This window comes from Corythoichthys intestinalis, chromosome 21, assembly GCF_030265065.1.
Source record: "Corythoichthys intestinalis isolate RoL2023-P3 chromosome 21, ASM3026506v1, whole genome shotgun sequence".
Classification (NCBI taxonomy): Eukaryota; Metazoa; Chordata; class Actinopteri; order Syngnathiformes; family Syngnathidae; genus Corythoichthys; species Corythoichthys intestinalis.
In genome coordinates, this window is record NC_080415.1 from 28697645 (window position 1) to 28721983 (window position 24339).

The following is a 24339-nucleotide window of genomic DNA, read 5'->3' on the forward strand; positions in this document are numbered from 1 at the left end:
TGTTGATTTGGGAAAAAAAAAAAAAAATCCCATTGAAAATGAATGGGAAAAATTTTGGACGTCCATGGACGTCAATGGTATCAACTTACATAAGCGTCAATGGAATCCAAGTACATTGGCATCAATAAAATGAACAAACATGAAGAAATGGCTTTGGAAATGATTGGGAAGTTTGGACGTCCATGGACGTCAATGGCATCACCCCCCATAAGCGGTAATGCAATCGGGGACATTTGGGGGACACGTCCTAATGATATCTAGTCATTTTCTGTTGATTTGGGAAAAAAAAAAAAAAATCCCATTGAAAATGAATGGGAAAAATTTTGGACGTCCATGGACGTCAATGGTATCAACTTACATAAGCGTCAATGGAATCCAAGTACATTGGCATCAATAAAATGAACAAACATGAAGAAATGCCATTGGAAATGAATGGGAAGTTTAGACGTCCATGAACGTCAATGGCATCACCCTCCATAAGCGGCAATGCAATCGGGGACATTTGGGGGAAACGTCCTAATGATATCTAGTCATTTTCTGTTGATTTGGGAAAAAAAAAAAAAAATCCCATTGAAAATGAATGGGAAAAATTTTGGACGTCCATGGACGTCAATGGTATCAACTTACATAAGCGTCAATGGAATCCAAGTACATTGGCATCAATAAAATGAACAAACATGAAGAAATGGCTTTGGAAATGATTGGGAAGTTTGGACGTCCATGGACGTCAATGGCATCACCCCCCATAAGTGGTAATGCAATCGGGGACATTTGGGGGACACGTCCTAATGATATCTAGTCATTTTCTGTTGATTTGGGGAAAAAAAAAAAATTCCCATTGAAAATGAATGGGAAAAATTTTGGACGTCCATGGACGTCAATGGTATCAACTTACATAACCGTCAATGGAATCCAAGTACATTGGCATCAAAAGAATGAACAAACATGAAGAAATGCCATTGGAAATGAATGGGAAGTTTGGACGTCCCTGGACGTCAATGGCATCACCCTCCATAAGTAGCAATGCAATCGGGGACATTTGGGGGACAGGTCCTATTGATATCTAGTCATTTTCTGTTGATTTGGGGAAAAAAAAAAATTTCCCATTGAAAATGAATGGGAAAAATTTTGGACGTCCATGGACGTCAATGGTATCAACTTACATAAGCGTCAATGGAATCCAAGTACATTGGCATCAATAAAATGAACAAACATGAAGAAATGGCTTTGGAAATGATTGGGAAGTTTGGACGTCCATGGACGTCAATGGCATCACCCCCCATAAGCGGTAATGCAATCGGGGACATTTGGGGGACACGTCCTAATGATATCTAGTCATTTTCTGTTGATTTGGGGAAAAAAAAAAAATTCCCATTGAAAATGAATGGGAAAAATTTTGGACGTCCATGGACGTCAATGGTATCAACTTACATAACCGTCAATGGAATCCAAGTACATTGGCATCAAAAGAATGAACAAACATGAAGAAATGCCATTGGAAATGAATGGGAAGTTTGGACGTCCCTGGACGTCAATGGCATCACCCTCCATAAGTAGCAATGCAATCGGGGACATTTGGGGGACAGGTCCTATTGATATCTAGTCATTTTCTGTTGATTTGGGGAAAAAAAAAATTTTCCCATTGAAAATGAATGGGTAAAATTTTGGACGTCCATGGACGTCAATGGCAGCACCCCCCATAAGCGTCAATGGAATTGGGGACGTTTGGGATATACGTCCTATTGATATCTGGTCATTTTCTGTTGATTTGGAGAAATGTAGTTTTTTCCCCATTGAAAATGAATGGGAAAAATTTTGGACGTCCATGTAAGTCAATGGCGGCACCCTTCATAAGCGTCAATGGAATTGGGGAAGTTTGGGGGACACGTCCTATTGATATCTGGTCATTTTCTGTTGATTTGGGGTAATTTTGTTTTTTCCCCATTGAAAATGAATGGGAAAAATTTTGGACGTCCATGGCAGTCAATGGCATCGACATCTATATAGTCAGTTGAATCCAAGTACATTGGCATCAGTAGATTCGACATGCATGGCCGTCAATGGCATCAATGCAATGTAAATTCCATTGGAAATCCCATTGGAAGTGAATGGGACTTTTCCCATTCGAAATGAATGGGATAGTTTTTGGCAAATTTCCGAGGAAGCGTAATTTTTTTCCAAATTCTGTATACAACTTTTATGCCCCTCACCGTCCCGGAATTTTTGATGCCCAAATTATGTGATTTGGTCAAAAATTGTAGGACTAGATACATTTTGAAACTTTTTTTTTTTTCACGGAAAATTGCCGTTTACGGACGAACGGAAAAATTTTCGGGGCCATTTGTAAAGTTTCCTGTGTCACGCGAAAATTCCGGTCGTGCCGATACTTGAACGGTGCCGATCGGTCTAACGGTTCGGGCTGTGAAGCGCGCGTTTTTTTTCCATTCAAAATGAATAGGAAAGTTTTTGGCAAATTTCCGGGGAACCGTAAATTTTTGCCAAATTCTGTATACAACTTTTATGCCCCTCACCGTCCCGGAATTTTTGATGCCCAAATTATGTGATTTGGTCAAAAATTGTAGGACTAGATACATTTTTAAACTTTTTTTATTTTTCGGAAAATTGCCGTTTACGGGCGAACGGAAAATTTTTCGTGGCGGTTTGAAAAATTCCCATCGTCACACGAAAAATCCGGTCGTGCCGATACTTGAACGGTGCCGATCGGTGCTACGGTTTGGGCTGTGCGTTGGCTCAAAAAAACGCGGAGAATAAGATGAATAATAATAATAATAACTAGAAACTGCAATTTCGGGAGAAATTACACACCTTGGTCTTTCCTCTGTGGAGATACAGATCTTAGCCCCACTCAGGTCTATCAATAGAATGGACCATAATGCCAGTCAATGGCACTAAACAAAGTAAAAGCCATGAGAAAAGATTGGGAGAATTGGACGTCCATGTCCGTCAATGGCAGCACCCTCCATAATTGTTAATGGAATCGGGGAAGTTTGGGGGACACGTTCTATTGATATCTAGTCATTTTCTGTTGATTTGGGAAAAAAAAAAAAATTTCCCATTGAAAATGAATGGGAAAAATTTTGGACGTCCATGGACGTCAATGGTATCAACTTACATAAGCGTCAATGGAATCCAAGTACATTGGCATCAATAAAATGAACAAACATGAAGAAATGCCATTGGAAATGAATGGGAAGTTTGGACGTCCATGAACGTCAATGGCATCACCCTCCATAAGCGGCAATGCAATCGGGGACATTTGGGGGACACGTCCTAATGATATCTAGTCATTTTCTGTTGATTTGGGAAAAAAAAAAAAATCCCATTGAAAATGAATGGGAAAAATTTTGGACGTCCATGGACGTCAATGGTATCAACTTACATAAGCGTCAATGGAATCCAAGTACATTGGCATCAATAGAATGAACAAACATGAAGAAATGCCTTTGGAAATGAATGGGAAGTTTGGACGTCCATGGACGTCAATGGCATCACCCCCCATAAGCGGCAATGCAATCGGGGACATTTGGGGGACACGTCCTAATGATATCTAGTCATTTTCTGTTGATTTGGGGAAAAAAAAAAATTTCCCATTGAAAATGAATGGGAAAAATTTTGGACGTCCATGGACGTCAATGGTATCAACTTACATAAGCGTCAATGGAATCCAAGTACATTGGCATCAATAGAATGAACAAACATGAAGAAATGCCATTGGAAATGAATGGGAAGTTTGGACGTCCCTGGACGTCAATGGCATCACCCTCCATAAGCAGCAATGCAATCGGGGACATTTGGGGGACAGGTCCTATTGATATCTAGTCATTTTCTGTTGATTTGGGGAAAAAAAAAAATTTCCCATTGAAAATGAATGGGTAAAATTTTGGACGTCCATGGACGTCAATGGCAGCACCCCCCATAAGCGTCAATGGAATTGGGGACGTTTGGGATATACGTCCTATTGATATCTGGTCATTTTCTGTTGATTTGGAGAAATGTAGTTTTTTCCCCATTGAAAATGAATGGGAAAAATTTTGGACGTCCATGGAAGTCAATGGCGGCACCCTTCATAAGCGTCAATGGAATTGGGGAAGTTTGGGGGACACGTCCTATTGATATCTGGTCATTTTCTGTTGATTTGGGGAAATTTTGTTTTTTCCCCATTGAAAATGAATGGGAAAAATTTTGGACGTCCATGGCCGTCAATGGCATCGACATTCATATAGTCAATTGAATCCAAGTACATTGGCATCAGTAGATTCGACATGCATGGCCGTCAATGGCATCAATGCAATGTAAATTCCATTGGAAATCCCATTGGAAGTGAATGGGACTTTTCCCATTCGAAATGAATGGGATAGTTTTTGGCAAATTTCCGAGGAAGCGTAATTTTTTTCCAAATTCTGTATACAACTTTTATGCCCCTCACCGTCCCGGAATTTTTGATGCCCAAATTATGTGATTTGGTCAAAAATTGTAGGACTAGATACATTTTGAAACTTTTTTTTTTTTCACGGAAAATTGCCGTTTACGGACGAACGGAAAAATTTTCGGGGCCATTTGTAAAGTTTCCTGTGTCACGCGAAAATTCCGGTCGTGCCGATACTTGAACGGTGCCGATCGGTCTAACGGTTCGGGCTGTGAAGCGCGCGTTTTTTTTCCATTCAAAATGAATAGGAAAGTTTTTGGCAAATTTCCGGGGAACCGTAAATTTTTGCCAAATTCTGTATACAACTTTTATGCCCCTCACCGTCCCGGAATTTTTGATGCCCAAATTATGTGATTTGGTCAAAAATTGTAGGACTAGATACATTTTGAAACTTTTTTTGTTTTTCGGAAAATTGCCGTTTACGGGCGAACGGAAAATTTTTCGTGGCGGTTTGAAAAATTCCCATCGTCACGCGAAAATTCCGGTCGTGCCGATACTTGAACTGTGCCGATCGGTGCTACGGTTTGGGCTGTGCGTTGGCTCAAAAAAACGCGGAGAATAAGATGAATAAATAACTAGAAACTGCAATTTCGGGAGAAATTACACCTTGGTCTTTCCTCTGTGGAGATACAAATCTTAGCCCCACTCAGGTCTATCAATAGAATGGACCATAATGCCAGTCAATGGCACTAAACAAAGTAAAAGCCATTAGAAAAGATTGGGAGAATTGGACGTCCATGGCCGTCAATGGCATCACCCTCCATAAGCGGCAATCCAATCAGGGACATTTGGGGGACACGTCCTAATGATATCTAGTCATTTTCTGTTGATTTGGGGAAAAAAAAAAAAATTCCCATTGAAAATGAATGGGAAAAATTTTGGACGTCCATGGACGTCAATGGTATCAATTTACATAAGCGTCAATGGAATCCAAGTACATTGGCATCAATAGAATGAACAAACATGAAGAAATGCCATTGGAAATGAATGGGAAGTTTGGACGTCCGTGGCCGTCAATGGCATCACCCTCCATAAGAGGCAATGCAATCGGGGACATTTGGGGGACACGTCCTATTGATATCTAGTCATTTTCTGTTGATTTGGGGGAAAAAAAAAAATTCCCATTGAAAATGAATGGGAAAAATTTTGGACGTCCATGGACGTCAATGGTATCAACTTAGATAAGCGTCAATGGAATCCAAGTACATTGGCATCAATAGAATGAACAAACATGAAGAAATGCCATTGGGATTTAATGGGAAGTTTGGACGTCCATGAACGTCAATGGCATCACCCTCCATAAGCGGCAATGCAATCGGGGACATTTGGGGGACACGTCCTAATGATATCTAGTCATTTTCTGTTGATTTGGGGAAAAAAAAAAATTTCCCATTGAAAATGAATGGGAAAAATTTTGGACGTCTATGGACGTCAATGGTATCAACTTACATAAGCGTCAATGGAATCTAAGTACATTGGCATCAATAGAATGAACAAACATGAAAAAATGCCATTGGAATAAATGGGAAGTTTGGACGTCCCTGGACGTCAATGGCATCACCCTCCATAAGCAGCAATGCAATTGGGGACATTTGGGGGACACGTCCTATTGATATCTAGTCATTTTCTGTTGATTTGGGGAAAAAAAAAAATTTCCCATTGAAAATGAATGGGTAAAATTTTGGACGTCCATGGACGTCAATGGCAGCACCCCCCATAAGCGTCAATGGAGTTGGGGACGTTTGGGGTATACGTCCTATTGATATCTGGTCATTTTCTGTTGATTTAGAAAATGTAGTTTTTTCCCCATTGAAAATGAATGGGAAAAATTTTGGACGTCCATGTAAGTCAATGGCGGCACCCTTCATAAGCGTCAATGGAATTGGGGAAGTTTGGGGGACACGTCCTATTGATATCTGGTCATTTTCTGTTGATTTGGGGTAATTTTGTTTTTTCCCCATTGAAAATGAATGGGAAAAATTTTGGACGTCCATGGCCGTCAATGGCATCGACATCCATACAGTCAATTGAATCCAAGTACATTGGCATCAGTAGATTCGACATGCATGGCCGTCAATGGCATCAATGCAATGTAAATTCCATTGGAAATCCCATTGGAAGTGAATGGGACTTTTCCCATTTGAAATGAATGGGATAGTTTTTGGCAAATTTCCAAGGAAGCGTAATTTTTTTCCAAATTCTGTATACAACTTTTATGCCCCTCACCGTCCCGGAATTTTTGATGCCCAAATTATGTGATTTGGTCAAAAATTGTAGGACTAGATACATTTTGAAACTTTTTTTTTTTTTCACGGAAAATTGCCGTTTACGGACGAACGGAAAAATTTTCGGGGCCATTTGTAAAGTTTCCTGTGTCACGCGAAAATTCCGGTCGTGCCGATACTTGAACGGTGCCGATCGGTCTAACGGTTCGGGCTGTGAAGCGCGCGTTTTTTTTCCATTCAAAATGAATAGGAAAGTTTTTGGCAAATTTCCGGGGAACCGTAAATTTTTGCCAAATTCTGTATACAACTTTTATGCCCCTCACCGTCCCGGAATTTTTGATGCCCAAATTATGTGATTTGGTCAAAAATTGTAGGACTAGATACATTTTGAAACTTTTTTTATTTTTCGGAAAATTGCCGTTTACGGGCGAACGGAAAATTTTTCGTGGCGGTTTGAAAAATTCCCATCGTCACGCGAGAATTCCGGTCGTGCCGATACTTCAACGGTGCCGATCGGTGCTACGGTTTGGGCTGTGCGTTGGCTCAAAAAAACGCGGAGAATAAGATGAATAATAATAAGTACAATAAAGTTGTAGAATATCATTACCTTGTTCTTTCCTTTGGAAAGACCAAGGTAATAAGTACAACTAGAAACTGCAATTTCGGGAGAAATTACACACCTTGGTCTTTCCTCTGTGGAGATACAAATCTTAGCCCCACTCAGGTCTATCAATAGAATGGACCATAATGCCAGTCATTGGCACTAAACAAAGTTAAAGCCATTAGAAAAGATTGGGAGAATTGGACGTCCATGTCCGTCAATGGCAGCACCCTCCATAATTGTTAATGGAATCGGGGAAGTTTGGGGGACACGTCCTATTGATATGTAGTCATTTTCTGTTGATTTGGGAAAAAAAAAAAAATTCCCATTGAAAATGAATGGGAAAAATTTTGGACGTCCATGGACGTCAATGGTATCAACTTACATAAGCGTCAATGGAATCCAAGTACATTGGCATCAATAAAATGAACAAACATGAAGAAATGCCATTGGAAATGAATGGGAAGTTTGGACGTCCATGAACGTCAATGGCATCACCCTCCATAAGCGGCAATGCAATCGGGGACATTTGGGGGACACGTCCTAATGATATCTAGTCATTTTCTGTTGATTTGGGGAAAAAAAAAAAATCCCATTGAAAATGAATGGGAAAAATTTTGGACGTCCATGGACGTCAATGGTATCAACTTACATAAGCGTCAATGGAATCCAAGTACATTGGCATCAATAGAATGAACAAACATGAAGAAATGCCTTTGGAAATGAATGGGAAGTTTGGACGTCCATGGACGTCTATGGCATCACCCCCCATAAGCGGCAATGCAATCGGGGACATTTGGGGGACACGTCCTAATGATATCTAGTCATTTTCTGTTGATTTGAGGAAAAAAAAAAATTTCCCATTGAAAATGAATGGGAAAAATTTTGGACGTCCATGGACGTCAATGGTATCAACTTACATAAGCGTCAATGGAATCCAAGTACATTGGCATCAATAGAATGAACAAACATGAAGAAATGCCATTGGAAATTAATGGGAAGTTTGGACGTCCGTGGACGTCAATGGCATCACCCTCCATAAGCTGCAATGCAATCGGGCACATTTGGGGGAAACGTCCTATTGATATCTAGTCATTTTCTGTTGATTTGGGGGAGAAAAAAAAAATTCCCATTGAAAATGAATGGGAAAAATTTTGGACGTCCATGGACGTCAATGGTATCAACTTACATAAGCGTCAATGGAATCCAAGTACATTGGCATCAATAGAATGAACAAACATGAAGAAATGCCTTTGGAAATGAATGGGAAGTTTGGACGTCCATGGACGTCTATGGCATCACCCCCCATAAGCGGCAATGCAATCGGGGACATTTGGGGGACACGTCCTAATGATATCTAGTCATTTTCTGTTGATTTGAGGAAAAAAAAAAATTTCCCATTGAAAATGAATGGGAAAAATTTTGGACGTCCATGGACGTCAATGGTATCAACTTACATAAGCGTCAATGGAATCCAAGTACATTGGCATCAATAGAATGAACAAACATGAAGAAATGCCATTGGAAATTAATGGGAAGTTTGGACGTCCGTGGACGTCAATGGCATCACCCTCCATAAGCTGCAATGCAATCGGGCACATTTGGGGGAAACGTCCTATTGATATCTAGTCATTTTCTGTTGATTTGGGGAAAAAAAAAAAAATTCCCATTGAAAATGAATGGGAAAAATTTTGGACGTCCATGGACGTCAATGGTATCAACTTACATAAGCGTCAATGGAATCCAAGTACATTGGCATCAATAGAATGAACAAACATGAAGAAATGCCATTGGAAATTAATGGGAAGTTTGGACGTCCATGAACGTCAATGGCATCACCCTCCGTAAGCGGCAATGCAATCGGGGACATTTGGGGGACACGTCCTAATGATATCCAGTCATTTTCTGTTGATTTGGGGAAAAAAAAAAAAATTCCCATTGAAAATGAATGGGAAAAATTTTGGACGTCCATGGACGTCAATGGTATCAACTTACATAAGCGTCAATGGAATCCAAGTACTTTGGCATCAATAGAATGAACAAACATGAAGAAATGCCATTGGAAATGAATGGAAATTTTGGACGTCCATGGACGTCAATGGCATCACCCTCCATAAGCGGCAATGCAATCGGGGACATTTGGGGGACACGTCCTAATGATATCTAGTCATTTTTTGTTGATTTTGGGGGAAAAAAAAAAATTCCCATTGAAAATGAATGGGTAAAATTTTGGACGTCCATGGACGTCAATGGCAGCACCCCCCATAAGCGTCAATGGAGTTGGGGACGTTTGGGGTATACGTCCTATTGATATCTGGTCATTTTCTGTTGATTTGGAGAAATGTAGTTTTTTCCCCATTGAAAATGAATGGGAAAAATTTTGGACGTCCATGTAAGTCAATGGCGGCACCCTTCATAAGCGTCAATGGAATTGGGGAAGTTTGGGGGACACGTCCTATTGATATCTGGTCATTTTCTGTTGATTTGGGGTAATTTTGTTTTTTCCCCATTGAAAATGAATTGGAAAAATTTTGGACGTCCATGGCAGTCAATGGCATCGACATCCATATAATCAATTGAATCCAAGTACATTGGCATCAGTAGATTCGACATGCATGGCCGTCAATGGCATCAATGCAATGTAAATTCCATTGGAAATCCCATTGGAAGTGAATGGGACTTTTCCCATTCGAAATGAATGGGATAGTTTTTGGCAAATTTCCGAGGAAGCGTAATTTTTTTCCAAATTCTGTATACAACTTTTATGCCCCTCACCGTCCCGGAATTTTTGATGCCCAAATTATGTGATTTGGTCAAAAATTGTAGGACTAGATACATTTTGAAACTTTTTTTTTTTTCACGGAAAATTGCAGTTTACGGACGAACGGAAAAATTTTCGGGGCCATTTGTAAAGTTTCCTGTGTCACGCGAAAATTCCGGTCGTGCCGATACTTGAACGGTGCCGATCGGTCTAAAGGTTCGGGCTGTGAAGCGCGCGTTTTTTTTCCATTCAAAATGAATAGGAAAGTTTTTGGCAAATTTCCGGGGAACCGTAAATTTTTGCCAAATTCTGTATACAACTTTTATGCCCCTCACCGTCCCGGAATTTTTGATGCCCAAATTATGTGATTTGGTCAAAAATTGTAGGACTAGATACATTTTGAAACTTTTTTTATTTTTCGGAAAATTGCCGTTTACGGGCGAACGGAAAATTTTTCGTGGCGGTTTGAAAAATTCCCATCGTCACGCGAAAAATCCGGTCGTGCCGATACTTCAACGGTGCCGATCGGTGCTACGGTTTGGGCTGTGCGTTGGCTCAAAAAAACGCGGAGAATAAGATGAATAAATAATAAGTACAATAAAGTTGCACAATAACAATACCTTGTTCTTTCTTTCAGAAAGACCAAGGTAATAAAGTTGCACAATAACAATACCTTGTTCTTTCTTTCAGAAAGACCAAGGTAACTAGAAACTGCAATTTCGGGAGAAATTACACACCTTGGTCTTTCCTCTGTGGAGATACAGATCTTAGCCCCACTCAGGTCTATCAATAGAATGGATCATAATGCCAGTCATTGGCAAAAAACAAAGTAAAAGCCGTTAGAAATGAATGGGAGAATTGGACGTCCATGGACGTCAATGGCGGCACCTTTCATAATTGTTAATGGAATCGGGGAAGTTTGGGGGACACGTCCTAATGATATCTAGTCATTTTCTGTTGATTTGGGAAAAAAAAAAAAAATTCCGATAGAAAATGAATGGGAAAAATTTTGGACGTCCATGGACGTCAATGGTATCAACTTACATAAGCGTCAATGGAATCCAAGTACATTGGCATCAATAAAATGAAAAAACATGAAGAAATGCCATTGGAAATGAATGGGAAGTTTGGACGTCCATGAACGTCAATGGCATCACCCTCCATAAGCGGCAATGCAATCGGGGACATTTGGGGGACACGTCCTATTGATATCTAGTCATTTTCTGTTGATTTGGGGAAAAAAAAAAAATTCCCATTGAAAATGAATGGGTAAAATTTTGGACGTCCATGGACGTCAATGGCAGCACCCCCCATAAGCGTCAATGGAATTCCAAGTGCATTGGCATCACTAGAATGAACAAACATGAAGAAATGCCATTGGGATTTAATGGGAAGTTTGGACGTCCATGAACGTCAATGGCATCACCCTCCATAAGCGGCAATGCAATCGGGGACATTTGGGGGACACGTCCTAATGATATCTAGTCATTTTCTGTTGATTTGGGGGAAAAAAAAAAATTCCCATTGAAAATGAATGGGAAAAATTTTGGACGTCCATGGACGTCAATGGTATCAACTTACATAAGCGTCAATGGAATCCAAGTACATTGGCATCAATAGAATGAAAAAACATGAAGAAATGCCATTGGTAATGAATGGGAAGTTTGGACGTCCATGGACGTCAATGGCATCACCCTCCATAAGCGGCAATGCGATCGGGGACATTTGGGGGACACGTCCGAATGATATCTAGTCATTTTCTGTTGATTTAGGGAAAAAAAAAAATTTCCCATTGAAAATGAATGGGAAAAATTTTGGACGTCCATGGACGTCAATGGTATCAACTTACATAAGCGTCAATGGAATCCAAGTACATTGGCATCAATAGAATGAACAAACATGAAGAAATGCCATTGGAAATGAATGGGAAGTTTGGACGTCCATGAACGTCAATGGCATCACCCTCCATTAGCGTAAATGGAATTGGGGAAGTTTGGGGGACACGTCCTATTGACATCTAGTCATTTTCTGTTGATTTGGGGAAATTTAGTTTTTTCCCCATTGAAAATGAATGGGAAAAATTTTGGACGTCCATGGACGTCAATGGCAGCACCCCCCATAAGCGTCAATGGAGTTGGGGACGTTTGGGGTATACGTCCTATTAATATCTGGTCATTTTCTGTTGATTTGGGGAAATTTAGTTTTTTCCCCATTGAAAATGAATGGGAAAAATTTTGGACGTCCATGGCCGTCAATGGCAGAACCCCCTATAAGCGTCAATGGAGTTGGGGACGTTTGGGGGACACGTCCTATTGATATCTGGTCATTTTCTGTTGATTTGGGGAAATGTAGTTTTTTCCCCATTGAAAATGAATGGGAAAAATTTTGGACGTCCATGGCCGTCATTGGCATCGACATCCATATAGTCAATTGAATCCAAGTACATTGGCATCAATAGATTCGACATTTATGGCCGTCAATGGCATCAATGATGTAAATTCCAATGGAAATCCCATTGGAAGTGAATGGGAAATTTTCCCATTAGAAATGAATGGGATAGTTTTTGGCAAATATCCGGGGAACCGTAATTTTTTTCCAAATTCTGTATACAATCTTTATGCCCCCCACCGTCCCGGAATTTTTGATGTCCAATTTATGTGATTTGGTCAAAAATTGTAGGACAAGTAGCGTTTTGAAACTTTTGTTTTTTTTACGGAAAATTGCCGTTTACGGGCAAACGGAAAATTTTTCGGGGCCGTTTGAAAAAGACCCTGCGTCGCACGAAAATTCCGGTCATGCCAAAACTTGAACGATGGCGATCGGTGCTATGGTTCGGGCTGTGAAGCGCACGTTTTTTTTCCATTCAAAATGAATAGGAAAGTTTTTGGCAAATTTCCGGGGAACCGTAAATTTTTGTCAAATTCTGTATACAACTTTTATGCCCCTCACCGTCCCGGAATTTTTGATACCCAAATTATGTGATTTGGTCAAAAATTGTAGGACAAGTAGCGTTTTGAAACTTTTTTTTTTTTTCGGAAATTTGCCGTTTACGGGCGAACGGAAAATTTTTCGGGGCCGTTTGAAAAATTCCCATCGTCGCGCGAAAATTCCGGTCGTGCCGATACTTGAACGGTGCCGATCGGTGCTATGGTTCGGGCTGCGCGGCGCGCCGAAAAAAACGTCAACAATTATTGAATAATAATAATAATAAAGAATAATAATAAAGAAGTACAATAAAGTTGTACAACAACATAACCTTGTTCTTTCCCTTGGAAAGACCAAGGTAATAATAAGAACAATAAAGTTGCACAATAACAATACCTTGTTCTTTCTTTCAGAAAGACCAAGGTAATAATAATAATAATAAAGTTGTAGAATAACATAACCTTGTTCTTTCCTTTGGAAAGACCAAGGTAATAATAATAAAAATAAAAATAAGTACGATAAAGTTGTACAACAACATAACCTTGTTCTTTCCCTTGGAAAGACCAAGGTAATAAAGTTAACAAAAAAATAAATCACATTAATGAGCAATTATCGAAAATAGATCGAAAATGACGAACATTTCCGATATTGTTCCGGAAACAGCCGAATGGGGCGGGGACGTCACTACAAGTGAAAAGTCGAGGCGGAGCCAGGTGCCATTATTTTTTATCGACGAGAGTAGCGTTCGGGTTTGTTTGACCAAAACATCACTAAAATGGTTCAAAACTGCTGTGCTATGTGGTGTACAAATAGCTATTTATCGGAATATAGTATCCATGAGTTCCCGAACGCGAAAAAAAAAGCTGTACTACGCAGACAATGGGTAAACTTCGTTCGTGCAAAGAGGGCTAATTTTCTAGATCCAGCCTCCGGCACGGTTTTCTGTGGTGCGCATTTTCCACCTGAAAGCTTCTCCAACTATGGACAAGTGAAATTGGGTTTTGCTAAAAGATTGCTGCTGAAAGCAGATGCGGTGCCCACCATACACGCGCGGCCACCTAAATGTCCCGAGATATCAAGAAAGAGGACGATGACTGGCAAAGGAGGCGAGCAGCCAAGCTTGAAATGGCCAGAGTGAGCACTCTTTTATAATAAAAAAGTATCACGCATTGGATACAGGACTGGACACATGTATAAATTATCGCTCGTAAAATATATAGAACAAATCCTCTGATCCCATTCATATTTGTGTCTGTTGGCAGAGCGAAAAGCTATGATAGCGCAATAAATGATAATTATTCTATACATTATTTTGCGGTCACGGTGTATCAGCTTCACAAAAAGAAATGCAAAACAAATCATTCGGTTTTTCCCACACGATCTGCTGCCGATGTTTCATCAGTGTCATTGCTTCCCTCAATGACCGTTTCATTACGCTGCATTGGCGTTCGTTTGGGCTGAAATTGGTAACCTAAAACACCAATTAAAGCTTCGTAACTCTCCTCGTCACCATTAGATGAACATTCGTTACGTCCTTCTACGTCGGATTCGTCGCTGAAACTAGAAACGAAATTGTCTGCCATCAGCGCCGCCATTCAGTATTGAAGCACTGAGTCTTTTTTTCTTGTTGAAGAATCACCCCTCACTGTCAATTCTGAATTCTCTTTTATTGACAACGAGGGATGTTTCTTCATGAGGGAACCTGGAATATGTCCAGGACGAACACAATGCAACAGCATAAACAGCTCAAAACACCCCTAATTCTCCCCTCACTAGAAGGAATTATATTGATGCAGACAGGCGCTGCCCCCCTAGTGGCCGGTGGCCTTCTCTTCACTTGTAATGACGTCACGCACACAATCTACCAGATCTCGGGCGCCGGTCGTTTTAGCTTGACAATCGATCCAAATTTCTCTCATTTTCTTGTGTGTAATTACACGAAGTGGCATGATATGAATACAAAAGGCATGCGTTTATGTATAAATGATGGAATATTAACATTTTCCCAGGGGTTGACATACCCTTTAAAATAAATGTGTAAAATCTATAAATTTGCCGCTTCATTATAAAACTCACAGGGTGGGAAAAAAATAGGAGCTTATAGTTTGAAAAACACCAGTATTGAACATTTTTTCACTTTCATCATCCGCCCTCTCATAGTGAGTGAAAACACTTTAGTAGTCAGATTTTTGACAGTCTATTGTGTAAGGTGTGACAGATATGATGACATTTCAAATGACACATGATTTTTCACATAAAAAGGGCTACATAAGTGGTGGCCTGCTTTTTCCCGATGTAGAAACGCGCAACTCGGCCTGTGACTCGAGCATGAGGCAGTTCCGCTTCTTGTCCCCTTAGCTAATACTTTTTGTGTGAGAACTCCTTAACCCATCTGATTATGTAATTGTGATTGCATTTGATAAACGTTTCGCAGAAAAATAGTTTCTATAGTAATTTGTTACTTTGTGAATTAGATGTAAAAAACAAAAAACAAAAAAAAAACTTGTCTTTCACCCTAAATGACAGAGGCAGTGAATAATCATGTTTCAGCGCCATTGACTGCGATAGACGCCTAATCGATTTTGACTGGCAGGGTGGCAGCTACTGGGTTGGACGTGTATAGCTGTCAATGACAGTCAGTAAGTTAGGAATAAATGCTCAATTACTGTGTTTTTCGGACTATACTTTGCACCTGAGTATAAGTTGCACCAGCCAAAAAATGCGCAATGAAAAGGAAAAAAACATATAAGTCGCACCGGAGTATAGGTCGCATTTTTGGGGGGGAAATTTATTTGATAGAATCCAGCACCAAGAATAGACATGTCATCTTGAAAGGCAATTTAAAATAGAGAACAACAGGCTGAATAGGTGTATGGTATGCTAACATTACATGACTCTAGAAGTTAGATCGGGCCTAAGAAAATCCAACCCGACCGGACCACGGGTATCAAAGCCCGACGCGGCCCGGGCCCGATCAATTAACTTGATGTGCTTGCCGAGCCCGAAAAAACTCGAAATTTTATGTTTTATTTGCAAGCACGAGCCCGAAAAAAAAAAAAAAAAAGTTTTATTTGTGAGGACTCAGGAGAAGGAGGAAATACGGGGATGCGATGCGTGGTTGCATTTTGTGTGATTACGTTTGTGACGATGACGGTGCACATATGCATAATGATAACAAATTAATGCCTGTCTTTTGTAATGAATTCTCCCAGTTAAACAAGACTGTAAGATGGATATTCAATAATCATTTATATCTTTTATATGCGCGTGTCTGTTCTAACAGGCGGATAGTGGATTTGACATTTATTTTAATCTCCTCAAGTTGGCAGAAAAAAAAGCATGTTTTCTCAATGTTTAAATAGTCTACATATTTTTATGATCATTATAACTGCATTTACACAACGAAATAACGCTGGAAAAGTTTGTTAAATATATTTCTCATATGAGACCAAAGCGCCACATTCGTTTACATTCAGTAAAGCCGACACAGGTTTCCGTATCTTCAACAATCAATTTGAATCCTTTCCATATCCCACTCCTACCGCAGTTGTTTGCTTTTCAATTCCCCTTTCTTTAGTTTGTTTTTCACTCCTATAGCTGCTCCATATCGAAAAGGAAATACCAGGATGCTCGCGGAGGGGAAGATTGAAAAGAGAGCGTGGCCACTGCGTTTACATGCGCAGGCATGCACAGCAGCACCTTCTCTATTTTATCCAAATTATTCATTTTATTTAACATCCATACATCGTTTTAGTATAAATATATTAATATATTTTCATTTTTAAAAAAGTTAGCGAGAGAGGAGTGGGCCCGGCACGACCATAATTAATCACACATAATTCGTTCCAGAGTACAAGACGCACCCTCTGCCAAACTATGGGAAAAAAAACAAAACAAAAAAAAACTGCGACTTATAGTCTGAAAAATACGGTAATGAAATGAAATCGGGGGAAGAACTTTTTTTTTTTTTTTTCATGACTATTTTTCTCCAACATTTAGGCTGGACTTAGTGGAGAGTATGGTTTGTGACTCGGAACTGCGCCAGACGTGCCAGGAGGACCTTCTACGGCGTTTCCCAGACCTTCAGCGTCTGGCCAAAAAGTTCCACCGCCACAGCGCCACTTTGCAGGACTGCTACCGCGTTCACCAGGCTGTTGGCCACATCCCCTCGCTTGTCTTGGCACTGGAAAGATATTCAGGTATCAAACACATTTGAACTTGGCAGTAGATGATCAGGTTTCAGTTCGGGCTGCCAAAATTATTTGATCAATTGGCAACTAATTGACTGTCAAATAATTCGCCAAATATTTTGGATAGTCCATACATCATTGTGTTGACCTTGTTAATTATTTTTACACTTTTATAAATTAAAAAAAACAGGAAATATTGTTTTTATTTCATTAAAAAAAACAAAAAAATATAAAATTCTAAATACAGTGGTACTTCGTCATACGATCGCTTCGACACACGATCTTTTCGACATCCGACATAAAATTTGACTCGCCATTTGTTCCTACATCCAAAGACATGCTTGAAATACGACGATTCATGACAGCGCCGCAGTTTCTTTGTTTTATGACGGACGCACGGCGGATTTTCTTGTGAGAGAAATCAACATGGGTTCTAAGAATGTTAGTGCAGGTAGTGAAAAAGGTGACTTACCATTGAAATGAAGAGGGAAATGAATGAAAAATATGAGCGTGTTGTCCTGTCCGTGAACTGGCTCGACAATACGGCTGTAGAATGTCTAAGATCTCGACGGTCCTCCTCTGACCTCCGTTCGCCAGTCTTTATAAGTTAAGGTGACAATTATTATTGTGGTAACATGGCCAAAAAAATCGCCAGCTTCGTCAGGTTTTTAACCATTTATTTCAGAACTTGTGCAACACAACATGGCTACTGTCCTCCGCAGCTGAACGAAGTGAAAGTAAAATGTCCTCTCTCACTTTGTCAAGTCAGCCACGCGGTGCGTTCAGGTACACCACGCAAAACGCATCCGCCACATTAGAACCCGATTCGTTACATCATTGCAGTTATTATTATTATTATTACTATTTTTATATTATTATTCCAATTTGTATTCATAATTTATTTGTTTTGCTCTGAGTAATTGCTATTTGCAATAGTACCAGCTGTATTTATTAAGGATTTAGTGTAGGTTTTTGGGCTATGGAACAAATTAATGGAATTATAATGATATGGGAAAATCCTGCTCGACATACGACCATATCGACTTACAAACAAGGTCCTGGAATGTATTAACTTCTTATGTAGCGGCCCCCCAAGTATAATAACAAAAACTAAAAACTGTTCAAAATGCATTGCATGCAATTTATTTTTGAAAATATATGAAATAGCAAACAAAAATGGAACATACAGTAACTTAATTCTTTCGATTCATCTTTAAAAATGTTTTTCAAAATAAAAATGGTTGATAACTACCGCTAGATTTAGATATTTGCAAGCACCTATTTTTGTCTTAAAAAACAATGAGAGTAATATAACAGTGAACACCACCTGATTTATTAATGAGCTGATGAGTTCACTTGTGGCCAAAACAATTGATGATTAGTCGACTATCATAATCATCCTCATCCTTCATCCTCATCCTCCTGGACCTGTCTTCAGCTTTTGATACCATCAGTCCCACCACCCTCCTCCACCGTATATCCACTATTGGCATCACCCACACCCCGTTGAACTGGTTCTCATCCTACCTTTCTGGACGTTCTCATTACATACAACCTAAGTGCCTTAAATCCACTCCCTCACCCGTTACCTCCGGAGTCCCTCAGGGTTCTGTTCTCGGCCCCCTACTGTTAATCATCTACCTCCTTCCCATTGGCAATATTTTCCGTATATTCAACATCAACTTTCACTGTTAGGCCGATGACATCCAGCTCTACCTTACTTCTTCACCCTCCTCGTCTCTTCCGCCCACCTTCCTGACTGACTGTATCACCGAAATAAAAAACTGGCTCACCCAAAATTTCCTCAAACTCAACAGCAGTCAAACCGAGGTGCTCTTCATCGGCTCCAAATCCACCATATCCAAATACCGTAGCCATCCCCTCACCATCGACAACTCCACTGTTTCACCCACCCTCCAAGTAAGGAGCCTGGGTGTCAGTGGATTGCCTACTTCCATCTACCTACCATCAACCGCCTCTGCCCCTCCCTCACCCTCCATTCTGCTGCCATCCTGGTTCATAGTCTTGTCACTTCCCGCCTGGATTACTGCAACTCCCTCCTCTTTGGCCTCGCTCAAAAGACCCTCCATAAACTGGAACTGGTCCAGAATTCAGCCGCTCGCATTTTAACCTGTACCCCATTCATCCACCACATCACTCCAGTTCTCCGCTAGCTCCATTGGCTCCCGGTCCACTTCCAGTTCAAAGTTCTCTTCACAGCTATCCACAACCTTGCCCCTCCCTACCTGTCCGACCTCCTCAATACTACAACTCCCTCCCATGTCCTTAGGTATTCCACTTCCATACACTCCCCAGCTCGCCTCAAATCCCTGGCTTTGGAATTCACTACCACCTGACCTCAGGAACACACTCCCCCTTTTTCAATCCGAACTCAAAACTCACCTGTTCAGACTTGCATATCCATAATAATCCCCGATTTCCATGTATTTTACTGTTCTGCTAATTATTTTCATACATTAGTATTTTATTGTTTTGAACGTTCTACACTTATTTTTTTTACAGTTTTTAGTCTTTAATTTGTCTAATTGTTATTTTAAATGACTGTACAGCGCCCTTGAGTGCCAGAAAGGCACCTTCAAATAAAATGTATTATTATTTATGATTATAATCATAATTTTTGGCAGCCCTAATTTAATTTCCTTGGACAGCGATTGACGCTCAAACCATTTGAACTGTTGCCTTTTGAGCCACGCAAAGAGAAAGAAAGCCATGTTTCCCCAATCTGCTGCGCGTTTCTAGCATTTAACACGTTGGTCACAGCGCTCCCTTTAGTTCCAGCTGCCTTTGGACATCCTCTTTTTTGCTCATTTTCTGATGCCGTAACTGCGTATCCATTCCAAAACACTGACGTCTCTGACCCCCCCCCCCCCCCCCCCCCCCGGCACTCACACACACCTTGATTTAAAGCATGTACATGCAACCCATATGTACAGCACATCTCTTGGCATATCATAGAAAACAGGCATTTGCATTCCAGGAACACATCAAAGTCCTATGATATCCATTTGAAGAATTTTCTTGGAAAAGAGAGGGCGGGTGGGTTAGTGTATCATTAATGTGTCATCCATGTTTGCAATTGTACGCATTGCCTTCAAGCGTGGATATCCTGTCATTTTGTGGTTGTATCCGTTTCCAAGGCAACCATCAAGTCCTGCTTGAGGCCGTTTTCGTGTCCCCCCTCAGAGACCTGCAGGGTGACTTCAGCAAGTATCAAGAGATGATCGAGACCACCTTGGACATGAACCAGGTGGGGGTTGACCATGTTTGGTTGGCATAACATGTCAAACATGTAGGCCTGGGATCTGGCGTGCCGCATCAATGAAATATGCAAGTGGAAATTTTTTTTGTGGGCACCTCCAGACAAGCGGCCAAGCGGCTGGCAGAAATATTTTAACACTTATTGTGCGAAGCTGTAATACTTATGTAATATAATAGTTCAACTGCAATTCTGTCAGATAATGCTCAATTTCTCCCAGAAGATGATTGCAATTGCAAATGCTTTGGTAGTAATATCTTCATTTATTTTGCTTGCAATGAAATTCTCATCATTTTACACAAAACTTCAAAAATGGGCCGGACAAAAGTATTGGCACCCTTTGAAAAATCATGTGGTGCTTCTTTAATTTGTGTAAATAACAGCACCTGTTACTTACCTGTGGCACATAACAGGTGGTAACAATAACTAAATTGCACTTGCAGCTAGTTAAAATGGATTAAAGTTGACTCAACCTCTGTCCTGTGTCCTTGTGTGTACCACATTGAGCATGGAGTAAAGAAAGAACAAAGAACGGTCTGAGGACTTGAGAAGCAAAATTGTGAGGAAGCATGGGCAATCTCAAGGCTACAAGTCCATCTCCAAAGACCTGAATGTTCCTGTGTGTGTGTAAAGCCCATGACACTGTGGCTAACCTCCTTAGATGTGGAAGGAAAAGAAAAATTGACGAGAGATTTCAACAAAAGATTGTGCGGAGTGTGGATAAAGAACCTCGACTAACATCCAAACAAGTTCAAGCTGTCCTGCAGTCCGAGGGTACAACATTGACAACCCATACTATCCGTTGGCGTCTGAATGAATAGCGACTCTATAGTAGGATACCCAGGAAGACCCCACTTCTGACCCAGAGACATAAAAAGCCAGGCTGGAGTTTGCCAAAACTTACATGAGAAAGCCAAAAACGTTTTGGAAGAATGTTCTCTGGTCAGATAAGACAAAAGTTGAGCTTTTTGGGAAAAGGCATCAACTTAGTTTACAGCGAAAATAACAAGGCCTTCAATGAAAAGAACACGGTCCCCACAGTAAAACATGGCGTAGGTTCCCTGATGTTTTGGGGTTGCTCTGGCACTAGACTGCTTGACCGTGTGCATGGCATTATGAAGTCTTAAGACTACCAACAAATTTTGCAGCATAATGTAGGGCCCAGTGTGAGAAAGCTGGGTCTCCCTCAGAGGTCATGGGTCTTCCAGCAGGACAATGACCCAAAACACACTTGGAAAAGCACTACAAAATGGTTTGAGAGAACGCATTGGAGACTTCTGAAGTGGCCAGCAATGAGTCCAGACCTGAATCCCATAGAACACCTGTGGAGAGATCTGAAAATGGCAGTTTGGAGAAGGCACCCTTCTAATCGCAGAGACCTGTAGCAGTTGGCCAAAGAAGAATGGTCTAAAATTCCAGCAGAGCATTATAAGACACTCATTGATGGATACCAGAAGTGGTTGATCGCAGTTATTTTGTCTATGTTGTGCTACCAAGTATTAGGCTGAGGGTGCCAATACTTTTGTACGGCCCATTTTTGGACTTCTGTGTAAAATGATCATAATTTAATTTTCTTTTTTTTTTCCTCTTTTTTTTTTTTCCCATTGCAAGCCAAATAAATAGATGTATTACTACCAAAGTATTTGTAATTGCAATTATTTTCTGGGAGAAATTGAGCATTATCTGACAGGATTGGAGGGGTGCCATAACTTTTGGCCAGCAGTGTATATCGCTATATTGTGAGATCATTGTTATCGTGAGGCACCAAGAGGTTCCCACCCCTGCAATCTATACATATAATGTACTAGTAGTATACATCAATGATCTTGAATGAGAAGCATTACACAAGGGACATGTGAAAACAGCCCTTCATTAGGGCTGAACCAATAATGACAGCTGTCAGGAATGAAAATAGCACGTTCAAACCTTGTCTAATATTGCCATTCTTTTAAATATTGACTGTAGAAAGTTGTGTTTTTCCTAATATTTGGTCTACTTAATCAAACACTGTTGGAAGTTGTTTTCAAATATTTGTTATCCAAAATTAATGAGTGAAGCATACTTGTAAGTGGTGACAAAAGCAAACCATTTTGTGCTTACATAAGATGTTGCAGTCTGTTGATGTACTATTTATTATGAAGTCATATTTTACCTTAAAAATATATTAATACAAGTTTGAACTGACTAATTTCTGATCAATCTGGCTTACGTTGACTGAATGAACCTTTTCTTTGACTGGAATTGAGAGTGTTTGTGCATGCACTGTTATTCTTCAAATTATTTGTTAACTGATTATTCCCAGAAAAGGATTTACCTTAAGGGCAAAAATTCTGTAAATTTTAAAGGTCCGCTCACTAATTGGTGACTTTTCGATGAGCAGTAGCTTCAAGACGTTCATTGTTTCACCTATGACTGAGTTCAGTTTACTCAACAGAAGTTCAGTGTGCTTAAAATGTTGGGTTTTTGGCAGTAACCTTAGAACTAAACTAGGTTGACTTCAAAATTTCAAGTTGTGCTAGCTTTAAAAATAAAAAAATATATATGAATACATTAGTAATTAAAGTTTAATCATTCACTGCCATGCTCTCCAGTTTGAAATGAATTGGGGCATTAAAAAATATAATTTAACTATACATTGTATTTGTAGATTGAACATCACGAGTTCCTGGTGAAAGCCTCTTTTGACCCTGTGTTGAGTGAGCTGCGAGAGAAGATGGATGCCTTGGAGAAGAGCATGCAGGCTGTGCTGAACGCTGCTGCCAGAGAGCTAGGTGAGTGCAACATGTACCCACAGTTGTTTGGTGCCTCTTCAGCTCGTCATAGTGTATTCAAGTGAGCCGAAGGGCCAAAATGCATTCAACTGTGAAGCTCGTTCCAACCCGGCGGCCAGGATTTAATGACGTAAGAAGGGAGGTGGTGTGGAAATGAGCATAACCGTGGTAAATTTATGGCCAAAATGAATGGGTCTCGCGCATGGTGCCAGCTTCTTATTGTAATTTTAATGCATACATCAGTAACATAATTTTAGCTGACTAAACTAACTAAATTAAGCTGACGAGGGTTGATCAATAAACAATCTATTACCAACTCAATTGGCAAGTATTTTGACACTCCAATAAAAATTTGGATACATTGTTGACTTCAAAATTGTCCTCTAAAGAGTAAATATTTTCTTATTTGTTGAGACCACAATGAAAGCGGGCTGGTTATCTTTGTAATTAATCAAAATAAAGTAATTGTAAACAATAATGACATCGTCTAAAATTTTTTCAGCATGTGTTTTTAGGTTCCAATACACATTTAAAGCTAAAATATTTGAACCAGAGTAATGGATAGGTAAATAACATGTTTTATTTTTTAAATATATGAATGAAATTAGGGCCGGCCCTGGGCATAGATGGTGCCTTAGGCAACAGCCTACCTCGCCATCTAGTGACGTGGTCGCCAAATTGCTTTGGGAGGGGAAAAAAAAAAAATCCCTTGGAATATTTCTCACGCTATGCTTCCAGAAATATTCTACCTTATCAAGTACATTTAAATAGGCTACATAATAATAAATATTTGCTGTTTCCAACCTGTATGGTGTTAGACACCTGCTATATTGTGGCACATATGAACAGGGAGTAACAGTCCACACTTACAGTATGTAAGCAGATCCACTTCACGAAAAAGGACAATTAATGGCAAGTGATTAAATCAAGGGTCGTTCAAATTCTGTTTCAAAATGAAAATATCACATAACGACAAACTAAATAGCATAACTAGCAATTAATGAAACAACTTGAACACTAACTAAATACATAATTGGCACAGAACATGATGTTTAAATGTTATTTACATCTCAGGTGCTGCAGTGCATGCTGGGAGGCATGAGGCACGTTGTACGACAGTGTTAAAAGCAGGTGGCAGCAGA

The 24339-nt window shown here is 40.1% G+C and overlaps 1 protein-coding gene across 1 annotated transcript in view; it reads left to right on the forward strand.

Annotated features, from left to right (window-relative positions):
• Positions 1–24339, forward strand: part of msh2 (mutS homolog 2 (E. coli)) — a 51449-nt gene that overhangs the window by 14355 nt on the left and 12755 nt on the right. Inside the window, exons 7-9 of the mRNA XM_057826766.1 lie at positions 16959–17158; positions 20308–20417; positions 23074–23197. Of these exons, the coding sequence (XP_057682749.1) occupies positions 16959–17158; positions 20308–20417; positions 23074–23197 (434 nt within the window). The remainder of the gene's footprint in view (positions 1–16958; positions 17159–20307; positions 20418–23073; positions 23198–24339) is intronic.